The 18,826-nt window shown below is 36.1% G+C and overlaps 1 protein-coding gene and 1 pseudogene across 1 annotated transcript; one reads left to right on the top strand and one right to left on the bottom strand.

Moving 5' to 3' along the window:
• The first annotated feature begins 5,243 nt into the window (after positions 1 to 5,243).
• Positions 5,244 to 9,308, top strand: LOC127878370 (uncharacterized protein K02A2.6-like). The gene is made up of 3 exons (XM_052424895.1): positions 5,244 to 5,645; positions 6,823 to 7,021; positions 9,184 to 9,308. Exons 1-3 carry the CDS (start codon positions 5,244 to 5,246, stop codon positions 9,306 to 9,308), a joined length of 726 nt encoding a protein of 241 aa, XP_052280855.1.
• A 3,493-nt stretch (positions 9,309 to 12,801) lies between these two features.
• On the bottom strand, positions 12,802 to 14,748 carry LOC127878125 (uncharacterized; annotated as a pseudogene).
• Positions 14,749 to 18,826: the final 4,078 nt, after the last annotated feature.

Here is an 18,826-nt window from a genome sequence, read left to right as displayed (position 1 = left end):
GCAAATACGTACATCGGAAAAAGGCTCCGCGAATTGACAGCTCCTCGTTGAACCCATCAAATGGATCGCGAAAGACTGGGTCGATGAAGGAAACATTGTTCACAAGAAGTGCAGGGGCGGTGGATAAGGAAACAATGAGTGTTAGAAACTCTTTACTCAGCGGGCCATTGGACCTAGAGCAAGACCTCGAAGAAGCGTATGTGGTTTCTAGTTAACAAGCTCGTAAAATATATAAAACATGTCAACATTACTTAAGACAAAAACAACAACACCAAATTTCCTATATATCATCACATAAACATTTAAAATATTTTTTATTTAGAAACTTAAATTTAGCGTATATGTTGAGGTATAGGTGTAAGGTTATGCTCATTTTAAAAGTTTTTTTTGACTGACCAACTTTTAATCATTTTATGTTTAAAATTGTTGTTCTGTCTTACGAATAGTAGATCATAACAAGTATTTCTCTCTTGAAAGTCCCTTGATTTTGTTTTCTCTATCAACACAACATTGTTTATGAAACACTTTAAGAAATAAATTTATAATTTGTTCAATTAGCGCAACAGTTAATGAAGAAGAGTTAAATGGACAAGTGAACACACACGAACAAATAGTCTCGAAACTAGGCGAGGCATTCGAGAAACTTTACACTACAGAGTGGCAAGCGGCATTTCAAGAAATCAAGAAGACGCAGACCGGTCGACAGAACCAAATGAGGGAAAGAGAAATGACAAAATGTCTCAAAGAAATAGTTTTGGTACATTTTTAATATTTATTTGTGTTATTATAAATCTATGAATTAACATGTTAATAATACAACAATTGCGATGCGAATCGTTTGAACATTTTCATAATATTAAATTCTTCGAACAAAAATACGCATGCATTGCCGGTATAAACGTATAAACGGAGCCGCTTGGATTTATTAGTATTTAGGAATGAATCATGCATTTAAATACATGATCACAATAATACATTAGTAGTAACAATGTTATAAATATGTTGTTTTTTCCACTTATACGACACATCAATACCTATATCCAAAATTTTGGAAGTCAAAAACGAGTATATACGATTTCAAAGTACAATATTTTATTTTGTAAATCTTAAAACAACAGATGAATATGAACACGGAATGAACAAAAATATCAGCTGCTTTAAGCAAGTATTTTACATGACAATTAATTAGTTTTTTTTCCTTTCAGAAAGCTTTCAACATTTGCAAAGATGAATCTGTCAGACAAATGCAACAATTAGAACAAGCTTGCCAATGCGTTATTCAGACAGGCGAGCTGAAAAATGTAAGCATACCGTACAGTGAACAACATTCCGATTTGATTTCTAGTGTTTTTTTCCTGCTTATGTATAAATACCTAAACATTATACAAATGGGGAATTTTTTTGGCGAATTTCACTTCAATAAAAAATAGGCGGTGTTTTCTATCACAAACAAATTGAACTAGAAATCGGAGGAATTACATATCAATTCCACATAACATAACAAAAAAAAAACACTTATATTTCAAACTTGTAAAAAATGATCCTGAGTAAAAAATTTTATAACGTCTCATAAAATAGAAAAATAAATGTACATTTCAATTAATAGTTGTCTTTCAATAGACACGCAACAATACACTTTTGATTTATGACTTTGAAAAAACACACACTATAATACAAACACATTTTAATTTATCACAAACACATATTACATTTACCATATATTTGATGGAGTTAATATAAACAAATCTGCATAAAACTGAAGCTGCATATGTATCGCTTTCAGGTGAACGATTTCAAGGTTAAAGAATCCGCATATACAGACTTCTTGGTGGACTACCGGAAACATATGGCCGATTTATCGATAACGCGTATCCAAAATGTAAGATATTGAATACTTTGTACAGTGTTTCCTGAATTTTTAAAACAAGCAAAGTCTCCATTAAACAAAGCGCATTTTTGAAACATTGAAAAAAAAGCATTACCTTTAAATGGAAACAATTAGAAATTGGAGGATTTACATTTCAATACCACAAAACAAAAACACGTATATTTTCAACTTGTAAATTACAAATTATCTAAAAATAAACCAATACTACTTTTTCATATTTGTTATTTTTATTTACAAACCAGATATTTTTAAGCAAACCAAACATACTACAATGTACAATTTTGATAGCTTCACAATTTTAAAATAACATCAAGAGACATGCATTTTGTACACGCTGCATTAAAAATCGCGGGGTATTTGCTGATCAAAATTACCACAAAACAGTTCTTTTTTAATCATAATTAACAACTTATTGCAAAGGTTGATAATGTGTATGTAGCAGTATAGGACTTTAATTGAATGCATTAGTCATACCCAGTGCCACTCTGAAAGTATATACATACATGACTTCGCAGTTAACTCAGTCTATTGTTAGCGCTCACCACATGCACGCGCACTATCAAGTTGCCTGATAATATATTTATTATATATGTATAATAAACTTATAAACAATACATGTAGTTTATTAAGTACACCATAAACATGGTGTCAAAAGAAAGATGATAATGGGATAAATCCGTTCGGACAGTTTAAAAAAACAACATTTTGTTTTCTGTGCCAATTATCTGGATCTACGCCATGGGTGATGAAGCACCACCACCAGCCGCGATAGCAGCGCCAGCGACAATGCAATCGTTAATACCGTTTCCTGGAAAGCTCGAAATGGACGGTAACATTGCCACAAACTGGAAAAAAATAAGCGCTCGTGGGTTAACTACGAAAAAGCATCAGGACTTAGTGCCTGTTTCATACGTGCGTACAATGTGAGATGGACTCATTTGACACATATTTGTCAAAAATACGCCAACTTGCCAAGACATGCGAATACGGACAATTGAACGATGACTTAAACAAAGACCGATTGGTTATCGGAATACGCGACACACAGGTGCGTAAACGTCTTTTACAAGAAGACAAATTAACGTTGCAAAAATGCATTGAAATGTGCAGGGCCGCAGAAGCCTCAAGTGCAAAAATCAAGACAATTGACAAAGGTGCGTCAGGTGTATCCGACGATGTGCATTTCGTCAAACCAAAATCGAAGCCGCAACAAAAGCAAAGCAGTCACAGAGGACCAAAGTCAGCCGTCAAGAAATGTCCTTATTGTTGAACAAATTGCATGCCAAACAAGTGCCCAGCTTTTGGAGTAAAGTGCCGAAAATGTGGAAAGCTTAATCATTATGCGTCAGAATGTCACTCAGCCAGAAAATCAAAACACAAAACCCATGTGAAACAATGTGACCTTTCAGATGATGGGAATTGCGATGACATATTAACACTAAACGCAGGAAAGTGTTTTCAGCACAAAATTATGCAAACATGTTACTAGTGAAACTCATGAAAACAATTAAATTTCTATTAGATTCGGGTGCGACAACAACTATCATTCCACGGTCACTAATCCCAGGAGTTGAAATTGAATACACTGACTCAACATTGAGAATGTATGACACATCAGTGATCAAAGCTGAAGGGAAATCCAAATCAAAAAAATCAAAAGACACATGCTAGGTACAATGTTGAATTTTTAGTGATTGATAAAGATGTGACCCCGCTACTGGGTGCAGAAGCAATCCAAGAAATGCAATTGATAAAAATTCTATATCAAAACATATGCCCTGTGGACAACTCTGATTATTTGTCAATGCATGATATTGAACAGAAATTTTCAACAGTTTTCATTGGTGAAGGTGAATTTTCTAAGCCACTTCATTTGGACGTTGATGATACTGTTCAACCAGTGAAAATGCCTGTACGACGCGTGCCGTTATCATTGAAACTTGAGCTAAAAAAGCAGCTAGATAAACTTGACAATAATGGGACAATTGCGAAAGTTGACACACCCACTGACTGGTTATCTAGTTTGGTAATTGTGAAACGTGCTTCTGGAAAGATTCGTCTATGCATCGATCCTAAGCATCTTAACAAAGCGCTGAAGCGTAGCCACTTTCTGATGCCAGTGGTTGAAGATTTATTACCAGAGCTCTCACAAGCAAAAGTATTCAGTAAATACGATGTGAAAAATGCTTTTTGGCATGTCAAGTTAGATGAGGAGTCTAGCTATTTAACATTATTTGAAACGCTTTACGGAATGTACCGTTGGCTCAAAATGCCGCTTGGAATATCTCTCCAGCACCGGAATACTTCCAGTAGTATTTGCAAGAAAGCCTTAGTGGTCTCAGTGGATTATGCGCTATAGCAGACGATGTAATTATCTACGGCAAAGGCTCCACGTACAACGAAGCCGTCAGAGACCATGATAACAACTTAAAAAAATTGTTGCAACGATGCATAGAACGCAATATGAAGTTAAACAAGGACAAGTTGCAGCTACATAAGACAAGCATGCCGTTTGTTGGTCATTTATTAACGGACAAAGGTGTTTAACCGGATCCCGCGAAAGTTGAAGCAATCATGAAAATGCCGAAACCAACAGACAAGAAAGGTGTGCAGAGATTTTTAGGTCTTGTCAATTATTTGACAAAGTTTCTACACAAGCTCAGTGACATGTGTGAGCCACTACGCCAGCTTACACACAAGGACAACTTATTCCAGTGGTCCCATGCGCATGACGAAGCACTACAAGCGATCAAGCAAGCAGTTTGTAATGCCCCTGTGCTACGATATTTCACTTATATGTATATGGTCGGAAAGTGACTGTAGAGAGTGACCATAAGCCGCTTGAAATAATAAGCAAAAAGCCGTTGATCAGAGCTCCGAAACGTTTGCAGAGGATGCTACTATGCAAATGTACGATTATGACATTGTGTACAAGAAAGGCGAACACATGTACATATCGTATACGCTTTCAAGAGATTATCATGGCAATGGTTCAACGAAACTCGACGACGTTCTACTCTCGGAGTACGAAAAAGAGATTGAAAGTACAAAAATGACGGACTACCTTGTGCTTTCTCAAGCAAAACAAGACAATCTACGCAAGCAAATACTAGCAGACCCGACCTTAAGAATCGTGATTGATCAAATAGGCAACGGATGGTCAAATACGCCATGAGAAGCAAAGCCATATGTATCAGTGCGCGATGAACTCTCATGCGAAAATGGAATTATATTCTGAGGAGATCGTATAGTGGTACCGAAATCGATGCGAAAACACGCGCTAGAACATATTCATTCTCACACTGGTTTTTAAGGATGTCTAGCAAGAGCACGCAACAGTGTTTATTGGCCGAACATGATGTCAGAAATAAAGGATTACGTCAGCAAGTGTGAAACATGTCAGTCGTTTGGTAGGAAGCAGTGTAAGCAACCGCTTATTAGCCACGACGTACCAGACCGTCCATGGGCTAAAGTAGCAATGGACGTGTTCACATTCAACAACAAAGAGTACTTAGTGACAGTTGACTATTTCAGCAATTTGTTTGAAATCGATTACTTGGAACGAGCCACGTCCAAAATTATCATCAGAAAGCTTAAGCAACACTTCGCAAGACACGGAATACCGGAAACGCTTGTGTCAGATCAAGCTACAGTGTTCAAGTCTGAGCAGTTCAAAGCTTTTGAAAATGAATGGGACATTACTCACTCATACTCGTCAGCTCGATATCCCCAGAGTAAAGGAAAAGCCGAGAATGCTGTAAAACTGGCCAAGAACATAATGAAAAAGAGCGAAACACTCGAACACTGATCCTATGATAGCATTGCTTAATTTCCGGAATACTACGCAACAATCAACTCGCTATAGCCCAGCGCAACAGTTGTTCAATCGAACAACAAGAACACTGTTACCAATCAAGTCTTCGAAGCTTCAGCCTGCAGTACCCAATGATGTACACCGAAAGCTCAAGAAAAGTAAAGAGCGTCAAGCGCATGACTACAACCGCAATGCACGCGACATAAAGCCTTTACAGGTCGGTGACACTGTTCGTATACAACAAACGGAACGGAAAACAACATGGGAAAGGGGAACAATTGAGCCAAACACCCAAATTCGTTCGTATGATGTAAGAACAGAATCTGGCGTCGTCATCAATAGAAATCGCAATTAACTGAGAAAGACACCAGAACTTTTCACTCCATGGGAGGAAAATCGTGAAAATGAACAATTCTTTGATGCACCAAAATTACCTCCAATCGAACTTTCGAATGATAAAGGCCCAGAGAAACAAATACAATCTTCTATTGAACCACTAATAACAACAACTAGATCAGGTCGACAAGTGAAGCCACCTGAGCGGTTCAAAGACTATGTGCTTTACTTTGTAAATAGTGTGCTGTAATTATATGCAGACTTTTGACATTACGCATGCGTTACTTGTATTTTATTTATCATTTGCATGATTTCATGAAGGCAACTTGAGATCATTTATACCGTTTATTATGTGCATTTGCTTAAGCGAATAATAATGACTTATAAATTACTAGTACATTTAATAGCATGTCTATCTTTTGTAAAATTGAAAGGATGTAACAGTATAGGCCTTTAATTGAATGCATGAGTCATACCCAGTGCCACTCTTATATTATATACATACATGCCTGCGCAGTTTACTCAGTCTATTGTTCGCGCTCACCACATGCACGCGCACTTTCGAGTTTCCTGATAAAATATTTATTATGGATGTATAATAAACTTATAAACAATACATGTAGTTTATTAAGTACACCATAAACATTGTAAATATTAAATAGTTTGACATTATTTCAAGAAACAATTGCAGGATCTACATTAAGATGTACACGTATGCATTTATTGAGAACATATTGCATTAAAGTAATGTCCAGCTATTTGACATTAAATGTTTACATTTCAGATATTCAGCTACAACCACCTTGATAAAATTCTAGATAAATACAGTCTGAAGAGGGTCGCAAAGTCCCCGATTACCGCCTATGCCAAGAAATGTGCTGAAGTGTCCTGGTGGCTGGTTGTTCAGAGACCTCCGATGTTTGTTTTACCAGGCGACGAGGATGCTGAATTCGACACGCAGTTGTATAAGGAGTATAAAAAAGGTGGCAAATTTAAAGTTATCGAATTTATTATTTGGCCTGCGTTATTGGACAAAGAAGGTGGCATTGTCATATCAAAAGGAATTGCTCAAGGTTAATTAGGTAATTAATTATTGCACGTGACAATACAATTTGAAAATTGTGATGATGAAAATGACCTTCTGCTGATGCTATGTTGTCTGACAGAATTACGTGAGACTAACAATGTAGTACGTGTAAAATGAGTTGACAGTATGCCTTTCTCTACGAGAATGACACATCGCAAACTTTTTGTATAATTACAAATACACACACACGTACATTGCATTTCGTTAAAACCAATGGCAAGGGGTCAACAGAAACAATAAAATTTGTATATAACAACTAAAGGTTCCTTATTTAAATTTCTACCTTGTATTTTTTAATTTCACCGAAATAAGCATTAGCCTTATCTAATTCTGTTGAATTGAAGGTAAACTTTATATCACAAAAATACAAAGGTATCTTCTGACAAGTAACACTTAAATATGAAATTACTCATGCTTAATACGTTTTATCGCAGTTTGTTTGTAACCCAGTACTCTGAGTAGCACTAAACACTATTATAAACAACCAAGAAACAGGTTATTGTTATTGCTGTGCCATCGCTTAGTGGGTGTATTTTGCTGTAATTTCTTTGGTACGTACAACATGGTGCTAGATGATACTTATAAACTTTTGTCGGCGCGCAAGAGACACTTTCCCAGGAGAATTCGCATAAAGAACATTGGTTTGGATACATGCGTCGATAACTTCGGAACGCTCTTCAATCTTGATGTAACAATAAGCATATTAACAATAAAATAATCTAACATAATATATTAACAATTTCTTAGAGGGACATTTTCACATATTTGGCATATGTTGACGTGTGTTATTGAATGCTTTAAATTGATAAATGTAAACATTAGAACTTTAAAGTACCCTTTTATAGCAAAAATAAAATTAAAGAAAGAAAAAATAAATCCACATCCGGACTCGAACCACTGACCCTTGGAGTAAACGCCCCCTCTACGATCCGTGTTAATATGTTAATTTATTTTATATTTCATTTAAACAATCCTCGTAATGTCACAAATTATTACAATAAAACAGAACGTTCATTATTATACAATCGTTCCGCGTTTGTAACGCTTTAAAATGTTCAAGTTTTTAAATCGTAAAAGATGCATAAAATTGGTATTTTAGAGCATGGTAAATGTTCAGTATTACATGTTCGGTGTCCTTGTAAAAAACATAACTACAACGAAACTTTGAAAATCTGAAACATATTTTTTAAAATTTTGTCAATTTATTAAATCATGAAAAGGTCCTTTTAATGCAATGCACACTTTTAAAGGCAAGCGACGGATTGTCTATACCACACAACACAACTTTAAATACCACAAACTTGACCTCTACCTAGGCGATTCAGGTTCAATCTCCGCTCACGGAAGCATGTAAGTTTAATTGGTGGTCACCATACAGGGCAGGTGGGTCCTCTCCGTGTACTCCGGCTTCTACACACACCACAATATCACACTTAAATAAAACAAGATAAGTATTGATGCAAAGCATAAAGGGCGTCGGGAATTTCAGTGTAAAAGGCACTCAATGAAGTTACATATAACGATTTTTTTTCTACTGTAAATATTAATATATTGGCCGATTATTTTAAACAAAATAGAAAAAGATACTGGTATGACCATTATCTATGATTTTGTGTTATAACCCCCAAATAACCATTATTTATGATGTTGTGTTATAACCCCCAAATAACCATTATCTATGATTTTGTGTTGTAACCCTCAAATATTTCATAGTTCATTTTATTTACATTGGTTTCCTATTTTTACTGGTATCCGTGTGCAGTTTTCATTAATGAAACAGAACTGTGTAGGTTTTAAAAAATTGCTTCATCTTGTAAGCGTAATTTCATATTTTGTTCAATTTCAAGGGGAGATGATTCTGAACTTATTCTTACGTTGCTCATTTACGATAGGGGTTAAGAAGTTAACGATTTATGAGTCGGGTTATCCAAAAGAATTTTCATAAGGAAAGATTAAACACCAACTTAAACTATCTTTCGTCGCATTTTCCAACAGCTATACATGTTATATTACAATATAAACCGCGGAATGCGAAAATATGCCTTATACCACATGCAGCGAGCGTTGCTTTAGAGCAGCATGCGCATGCGCGCAGTCTGGTCATGAGTTACCCTGTCCGCTATGAAGTCACCGGACCAGACTACCACGCTATGAAGTCACCGGACCAGACTACCACGCTATGAAGTCACCGGACCAGACTACCACGCTATGAAGTCACCGGACCAGACTACCAAAATGCTGTCAGCTGGAGCTAAGCTGGCTCCAAGTGGCATAATACCCATTTTTACATGACGCGTCGTATATAGTTTATTCATATGCTAGTTGCAATAATCCAACTCCCAGCTATTGACCCTCCTCTGAGCTGTACGTATGTACTTATAAAAGCTCAGAGCATTCAAGAAGAACTAATTCATATGCATGCAGTCCATAATGGTACTTAAAGCAAGACAAAAACAATACAAATGTGCATAGAGCAGCGTGCTTTGTCGTGAAATCAACAAAGCAAACACCTTTACAGTGAGTAAGTGTGAACTACAATGTTACATATGTTTTTCATGTTAAAAGTGTTTAGAAAGCTCGTGGCTGTTACGAACGAGCGATGATGTGGTCGGTATTTTACACGAAGCCGACCCAGTAATTGCCATGGAATCAGACTTCATTGTTTACGATACTGAGTAGAGTTTACTTCATACTTTTTATTTTATAAACATTGGCAAATAAGATGTAAATATTAGCTAATCTGCAGAATCCCGTATTAGACATATAAATGTAGTAAAACCCGGGTATTAAACAGCTTTTAACCACAACCGGTTCCTGGGGTCTGGAATATGTAAGATATTTTATTGACAGAGATTTCTGAGGAGGCGGAATTTTCGACTTTGTAAGAGAGTGTACAGTGAGTACAATGAGTTTTTCATTTACGTATCAGGGGAAAAAGCTGTTTTGTTAATTAACTTTATTTTGCATATTTTTGTTGATCATGTACATGGTGTATATTATTAGTCTAGACTAAATGAACAAAGAAATAAAAAATTTCGTAAAATCATTCAGAGAGCAATTACATATTCGATTGAGCGTATACAAAATAGAGTGACACAAAGTTGTTGACTTTCACATAACATTCGATTAACCCATTTATGCTTAGTGGACTCTCCAATCCTTCTAAATTGGATAAATTTATTTGCAAAATAAGGGATTTCTAGTATATTTAGTTCTATATTTAGAATATTTCTTACAGAAATTCCTTTAAGCAAACAGCGCAGACCCTGATGAGACGCCGCATCATGCGGCGTCTCATCTGGGTCTACGCTGTTTGCAAAGGCCTTTTTTTCTAGACGCTTGGCATAAATGGGTTAAATGGACGATATACTGTAGTGCTAACAAGTCTGAACTAAAAGTAGATGTAGTGAGAATTGCTGACTGAAACATAAAGATAAGTTTTCTTTGCTTGAAACAAATTACATTTATCGCGTTATCTAACATGAACTTAATTATCATACATTGTTTGGTAAAATAAGAAAACAGAAGCTCATTCTCCATATACAATGCGTGATATTTATCACCGATATGTCTGTCTGTCTGTTATCTGAGTGACCTTTATCTTGGACATAGTGATAATGCAAAGTATTTGTGACAATTTCACCTGGTTACCAATATTGTCAATTGTAGCGTTTGTCAAAGGAAAGTGTTCATTGTTCTGTTAAAATGAACTATGAATGTTGAAATATTAAATTTAAAGTAACAATATTTCTAATAATGTTCTTCAATATTCAAATTTAAACAAAATATCAAAAGAAGCAGCAAGACGAAATTTTATAGGCATGTAGAAATTTCATTTTACACGTTGCCCCTGCAGCATATCACAATGAATAAAATTCAGCCTTTTCCTTGGGTATGTTTTGTGAATACCGGTATGAATTTCTTGTGCTACATAATAATATAGTGTAATACATACGTAGTACAAACCTTAGTCTTTGCTAGCTTTAAAGATCAGTCAGAACACCTTGGTTTGTTTATGGGTTTCTAATGATACGTGTAGAACCACATCTTGCAATTATACCGGGTACTGCATTCAATTCATATGGGCAGGAATGTGAGTCTACTATTGCAACACGTGACCAATCCATGCGCAAAACAGGTGCTAGGCTGTTGCGATAACCACTTATGGTATGGTTACATAGAGATACGTGTTAGTTTGTATGCCATCAGAACGTTACTGTTGTCTATGCCTCGCTTCGTTATTATTTAGTATCACTACTAATCATATCACTATCCAATGTCTGAATCAAAGTGTGCCATGTCTTGCATGCCTTTTGCTCTTATCGCCATTTCAACAATTGTATTGCAAGACAGTGGGGATTGGAACAGAATGCTATTTGACGGTAAGTTGTTCAAGATTGGCAAGGACATTACGCACGTTTGATATAAAATGACCTGCACATGGTAAGAGGCCCTCTCTCACACCTGCATGGTGTTGTGGCAATGAACCCATACATACAATAGACTTTGAAGAAGCGTAAATGCGGTTTTCTTAGAATCATTATAAAGTATTAATAAGTATAAAAACTTAGCTGCTCTTAGTATGTGTCTGCACAGTTTCCTCATTCAAACCTTTCTACAGTCACAGTAGTTACTTATTATTTACCTTGGAGAAAACTTGAACATTGTGTAATTTAAAGGAAAGGCGGTCCGTGACCATGCTTCCGTAAAACATTATAAAACGTTATGGTCGATGGCAATTATGTATAGATATGGAACAAAACTACTGGTCAACACTTAGTTAATGTTAAACTCAGGTAGAATATGTGTGCAATATTTAGACATCGTGATAAATTCATTCATAAACATAATCACAACCTCGAGCAATATGAAAAGGATTTTTAATAGAATTTTATATCTTTGAAACATTATTACTAAATACGTTTTCCAACGGATCAATAATGTTTTCAATATATATATTATAGTCTTGACTTAGTATACAAGAAAGCAGCAAAAGTAGAATAAAAACATTGCCCTCCGCGGGATTCGAACGCATGACACCTGGAAGCAAAAGCTAATTCACTACCACTGCGGCACGCAGGCTTTAAGCGCAACAAAACACGCGTTGCTAACACTCCAAGTATTTTACTACCACTGCGGCACGCAGGGTTTTAGCGCAACAGAACACGCGTTGCTAACACTCCAAGTATTTTACTACCACTGCGGCACGCAGGCTTTAAGCGCAACAAAACACGCGTTGCTAACACTCAGAGTATTTTCCAAATTTTCGAGGAAAAGCGTTACAAACCTTGTATTAATTTAAAGATTTCCATCGATAAGTATCCGTTGCTGTATGTAACGCTAGTTATTGCACCGCTAGGAAGCAAAATGTTAAATCTGGTTCTCAAAGAACAAGACATAACTGCTATACCACGAACGTAATTACATTCTATAAAAATAGACATTTAATACTTCTGTTTATTTAAAAAACGTATTTTTGCAATTAGCACGTATTAGACCCGATTCGTTGAACTCTTACAGGCGTCCGTGAAATGTTAACGATTTCCCGAGAAATGATGAGGGATTACAAATCTACCGTTGTGAAATATGTGATGTAAACAAATTCAAAATTAGGTATAGCGCATTTGATGAATAATTGCGTATCTTTACCAATATTTTACATTATGGCGATTTGCATAATCATGTATGTGTGATTTATTTATGTCCGTAAAAATTGTACAACAACGTCATATCAAGAGCTAAACACTTTTGAATGTTAACATTTGTTTCATTGTGTAAGGAAAGTTAATGTGAAATGTAGTTTTTGTTTATTCCGTCGTTTTAGTTGTTGTCGCAAACTCCCGTGGTGTTGTTGCAGTGCTGGTTGGTGTAGCAGCACGTGTATGAGGTATAGGGGCTGTATTCACAGCAATCTTCCCTTTCCGGGCAGGGCTTGCTGTTGCATGTGAGGGGCTGGGGTGGCGGGTTCGGGGGGTCGTAGTTGCAGAAACTTCCGCTACATTCGGTGCTGGGTTGGATGGCAGAAATGAAAAGGTCCAATACGGAGGTTTGCTGCATCGTATCTCCGTATGAAAAAGGGCCGCGCCAATCCGGCGAGAACACGGGGCCAGATTTGTTGAAGTACGGTGGGCCATCTTGGTACGATATATTACATTTCGTTATAGGAACTTCGTCGCACGTTGCAGTGCATGATTCTACTAATATGCCTTCGGCGTCGCACGATCTCTCGATAACTCCCATTGCCATCTTGAATGCGAGATCAGTGTAGCTCGGGTCGCTGCTTATTTTGCATAGCTCCACCATTGCCCCGATCATAACACCAGAGTTATAGGTAGGACCATACACGTTAGACGGGGTGCAGTCATAGGTCGCACCGTCCGCAACTAAATATGTTGTTTCATTTATCAGGCTGTTATTCAAAATATAATGATAAATTTGCTCCATTTTGTTCTTATAATCCGTATTGTTTGTTATCCTGAACAATTTTGCGGTCAACTGCAACATCTGCGCGTTTTTGATCGTCTGCTTGGAGGCGAACGTGTTATCAAAATAAAATCCTCACGCGCATGCGCCGCTGGTATCCCATCCGGTCCTCCGGCACCAATCAAAGATATCCTTTGCGTCCTGAAGGAACAAGTCGTTTCCGAGAACTTCGTATATCCGTGTGTACGCCAGGCCGTACCAGCCCATGTCATCGAAGGACGGGTAAGGTCCGTAAGCCTCTAGAAGGCTGTACAGGTCACGCTCGCCGCCATTGATGACGCTAGATAGCGTCTGTTTGTACCATTCGTATTTGCAACGAAGTTTGTCATGGTTTCCAGCACGGCGCCGTTTTGCCAGAAACCGTCGTAACCGTTCCAGACCTGAAATGCATGAATCCGTATTTTGTATAACTGGTTGGTCTTTCGAAGAAAATATTTACTGATACATAATACATGTACATGTGTTAATATAGTTCTCACTTTTCCTTTCATTTTGACATGATTAGAAACTGTCTACATGCAATCTGTAACAAGTTTCTTGCACAACAAAATAGGATTGTGTGCATTACAATTTCATTTCGAATGTTATTTTTATTTTTTATTTTTTGGTTTAATGAACAAAACAATGTTTTTATATTTTTTGCCCACCATTAGTTCAATCAAGCAAGCTGTATTATTGAACGCCGGTAATAAGAAACTGTCACCACTTTTTTACCTGATAACTGAAGAGCCCGGCTATCGGGGACGGGAACCAATTGGATTGATGCGCAAACTGCGTCCGACAGGCCCAGAATGCCGCCTAGTCGTTATCGTACATCTCCATGCTACAGGTGCTGGTATCCGTGTCACCAAACGCGTGAAGTGCCGTTGTACATGCAAAGGAAAAGCTGGACAAAACAAGTGAAACCTTCCAGGCGCTTATGAAATTCATAGTTTTGTTCATTTGTGTAAATATTTAGTTTTCTTTATTTAACTCCCGCACTGTGGTAAATTATATTACATATAGCTTTCAATCAGCTTTGCAAAAAATGGCGTTCTTATATGTCCGCTTAGAACATTCAAAATAAGTTTGATTAATGAACTCTTCAGTTTACTAGTTCACAACATCAAACATAACATTATTCATATAATCTTCAACTAAACTCCCCATATACGTTGATATTAATGCTAAGATAATTTGAGGTCGACATATATGTGATATACATGTACTTATCATTTGCTGATTAGATTTATAATACGAGATCTATCTGAAATTCGTCCGTACGGCTTGTAATTCAACCGCCTGTTCGTAGTAAATGAACATGTATTTGCATAGGCTCTTTAAAGAGGCTTTTTCACAGATTTTGGCATGTATTGACGTTTATCATAAAATGCTTTATATTGATAAATGTCAACATTGGATGTAAAAAGCTCCAGTAAAAAAAGTAACCCTCAACTAGGCTCAAACCACTGACCCCTGGGATCCTGGAGTAAAAATCTACCGCTTAGACCACTCGGCCATCCGTGCTCACACAATGATGGATGCATTTTATACTTTATACAAGATAAGTAATGATGCAAAGCATCCAAGGGCGTCGGGAATTTCAGTGTAAAAGGCATTCAATGAAGTTACATGGAACGATTTTGTTTGTACTGTAAATATGAATATATTGGCCGATTATTTTAAACAAAATAGAAAAAGATACTGGTATAACCATTATCTATGATTGTGTGTTATAACATCCAAATAACCATTATCTATGATGTTGTGTTATAACCCCCAAATAACCATTATCTATGATTTTGTGTTGTAACCCCAAATATTTCATAGTTCATTTTATTTACATTGGTTTCCTTTTTTTACTGGCATCCGTGTGCAGTTTTCATTAATGGAACAGAACTGTGTAGGTTTTAAAAAATCTGCTTCATCTTGTAAGCGTAATTTCATATTTTTCTCAACTTCAAGGGGAGATAATTCTGAACTTATTCTTACGATGCTCATTTATGATAGGGGTTGAGTATTCATTGATATGAAAACACTGTAAAAGTTTAAAAAAATGAATGAAAACTGTAAATTGTATAATGAAGCTGCATTTCACAATACTTTGAAATTCAGTTAAAGATCATAATAGATTAATTGCTCCGATATTCATCATTTTCAATAGTGTTCGAGTAATACTGATATAAAAACACGTTATAAGTTTGGAATGATTTAGACGAAAGTTGTGAAATCTTTTAAACAAGTTGAAATTGTTTATTTTGTCAAATTTAATAGAACAAAATTCTGGACTTATTGTCCCGATGTTTCTCATTTTAAATGAGGTAAAAATGCTCATTGATATGAAGACACTGTAAGTTTGGAAAAAAATTGATGAAAAATGTTGACATATTCACCTAACCAAGCAGTTTTTCACTTTTATTTTTAAATTCAAAGTGACATAACGCTGGACTTATGGTCCGATACTGCTCATATAGAGTTTCGGTTGGGTCCTAATTGATAAAAAAACTGTGAAATTTTGGGAACAATCGGATTCAAATTTGGACTTCGAACAAGGATTTCAAAATTTCTCAACTTCTAAGGAAGATGACTACGGACGTAATGGTCGGATAATGCTAAAGGGCCGATACCACCTGTACGTGTCGCGCTTCGCGCTCTATATGTGGTTTAAACAAACTCCGAGGAGTGCTTGACTCTAGGGAAACGGGTTGCTGGGACACAGCTCCTCCTTGATAAGCGGCTGCTTCCTTTATCGCAACTCATTGTTACAATCAATAATACGTGTCGCGCTTCGCGCTCTATTTGTGGTAGGGATAGGCCTATGATAGACAACCATAAAAATACATGGATAATAGATGTGTTGTTTGCATTTATTTGTTAGTATAAAAACACGTGTATTTTTTATAAGATATTTAAGTGATGTAAGAAATTTTAATTAAGGTTGTCACCACTTTGCATCCATTAATTTTCATAAAAATGTCCAATTGTCGTAAAATGGATTTTAAAATGTCTACATAAAATAAAGCTTTATTATATTTATTAACCTGACTGAAAAATTGTCAGTCGCCTGACATTCACTTATGAACTAATATTTGGTGAAGTTGTGTATAGCGATCGTTATTATATGTCTATTAATAAACTAATACATTGTACGTTTTCGTACCACTACGCCTTCCAATAAACTTCACCACTATGCAAGATATTTTTAAAACAAAAATATATACATTGATCCGTAAAATAACTTCTCCTCCCATAAGCGAAAAAAAATGCATAACATACTAGTCGCCGCCCTCTCCCAACTGTCGCGAGCCTGGTATGCTAATGAAGGTGTGCTGCGAGACAGCCGGGTCCACACATGGTGCAGCCTCGTGCGCATAATGACTTCATCCACTTCGGTAAACAAAGCATTTAAAATTGATGAAATTTGGATGGACCTTTTACGGAAATCATTAGGCGATTCGTTTTTGTCTATTTGTATCCCTGCCAATAAGAAGGCAAATCGCGTATTTAGAATATTTGTATGGGCTGCCAAGTAACACAACACAACATGTTTGGTTAAGGATGAATTAAAACGTATAAAGTTTAATGCAAAGCCTGCTTATATAGAGAATAATAGGTAAGTGTTGATTATAGATCAGGTTTATCATGCGAGGCTTAGAAAACAAAAAGCACGAGCCTTTGCGAGTTATTATAACCTATTATTCTATTCATCCCACTTTTTATTCAGTAAACCTTTTTGTTTAAACAAAATTAGTTTAACTGGATAATTTCGCGTTTTCATGAGTGTGTGTCTTACTTTGATAATGAATGTAGTGTAACCAAGGTCAGTGTATTACTCTGCGTTCCAAAAGTAACCGCTGACCAAATAATCTTTTTTTTTTAAATCAGAATATCGTTTTGTGAGAGAGTCGTGCTTTATTAATTACAATTTTATTTATATCGAATTGCAAATCTTAAAGTTTTATAACATCAATATAACATTTAGTTTTTATATACATTTGGAAATACATTTGTTTACAACGTAGACTAACAACGTAGCACGTGCCGTGGATTATACCAGAAATTTAATCAACGGGGCTATAATCAACCGAATTCGCTGTAAAAGTGGGATAAAAGACGTTCTAATATAATTAAATATTGATTGTGTTTTAAAACACTCGTATCAAAATCGCAGCAAAATTTATATTGCCTTCTTTTGACAGGAAGTTTATTTTGCGTTCAACCGTTCAACATCTTCATATGGTAGATATATTGTACCGTTATATAACAGAAACGTATCAACACATTCAATATATACGCTTGATAAATTTAAGCGTTACGATATCTTGTTGTAGACCTCCGGCGCCTCTAAATGCCTTTAGTATGGTCGTATTACAAACATTCACGTCGAAAGAAACATAGTTTTACAAAGGCATCAGCCTGCACTATTTCGTTATGTCGTTAAGTGGAAACAATTAACAGTTTGACTCTGGGCGGCGCCATTCTGAAAATATTAATAACAATACATTAAATGATAATTGATAATACAGGTTGCTTTTGTTGTATGAAAAAAGCTATGATATAGCAATGCGCCAAATCGTTAATAAACCAAAGTCGGTATCATTTACAATGATCATGAACTGAGTTAGACATTCCTATAGATTTATTTCAATCACCAGATGCTGCAAATTAACCCCATTTTTCTCGTAAGGATAAAAACAAGTTTTAATTAAATACCTTAAGTTTTAGCGTAGTGTTTTAAGGACGGTCTGAGGAAGGAGCGGATAAACAACAAAAGAAGGCAATTTCATACATAAAGCACAGTGTTTTACCACAATTTATGAACATATATTATATACGTTTTTATATATTACAAAACTAAGTTTTATTCTAGTTTCAGTAACACTTAAATGACCTTTGAGCTCAGGTGATCAACAAATTTTAGCAAATACTAATGACACTGCCATTTATAAGTATACGAACGTTTCATCATTTTTGCGAAATCGCAGGAGCCCAGTATGCGGACAAATTAACGAACGGGCGGACAGAAACCTGACCGAAAGACATGACGGATGACCGATAGCCACATTCTCTCTGAAACCGGATCCGGTTTCCCCATTAAATATATGACAGGCATAACTAGCTTTATTTCAATAATAAGTATTCCTTTGTTTGTATTAAAGTATTTTTACCTTTAGGTTGATTCGTTTGTTGTTCGTTTTTCATTCTAGATTTACTAAAAGCAGTATTATGGCTCGAGTAT

Source organism: Dreissena polymorpha, chromosome 4, assembly GCF_020536995.1.
Source record: "Dreissena polymorpha isolate Duluth1 chromosome 4, UMN_Dpol_1.0, whole genome shotgun sequence".
Classification (NCBI taxonomy): Eukaryota; Metazoa; Mollusca; class Bivalvia; order Myida; family Dreissenidae; genus Dreissena; species Dreissena polymorpha.
This window is presented reverse-complemented; position numbering and strand designations above follow the sequence as displayed.

What these genes read in the sequence shown, in the direction of transcription:
- LOC127878370 (XM_052424895.1), top strand. Translation starts at nt 5,244, where the DNA reads ATGATGTCAGAAATAAAGGATTACGTCAGCAAGTGTGAAACATGTCAG. An exon ending in AAGGAAAAGCCGAGAATGCT is followed by an intron (nt 5,646 to 6,822) that starts GTAAAACTGGCC and finishes TTTACATTTCAG; the next exon opens with ATATTCAGCTACAACCACCT. An exon ending in GTATAAGGAGTATAAAAAAG is followed by an intron (nt 7,022 to 9,183) that starts GTGGCAAATTTA and finishes TACCACATGCAG; the next exon opens with CGAGCGTTGCTTTAGAGCAG.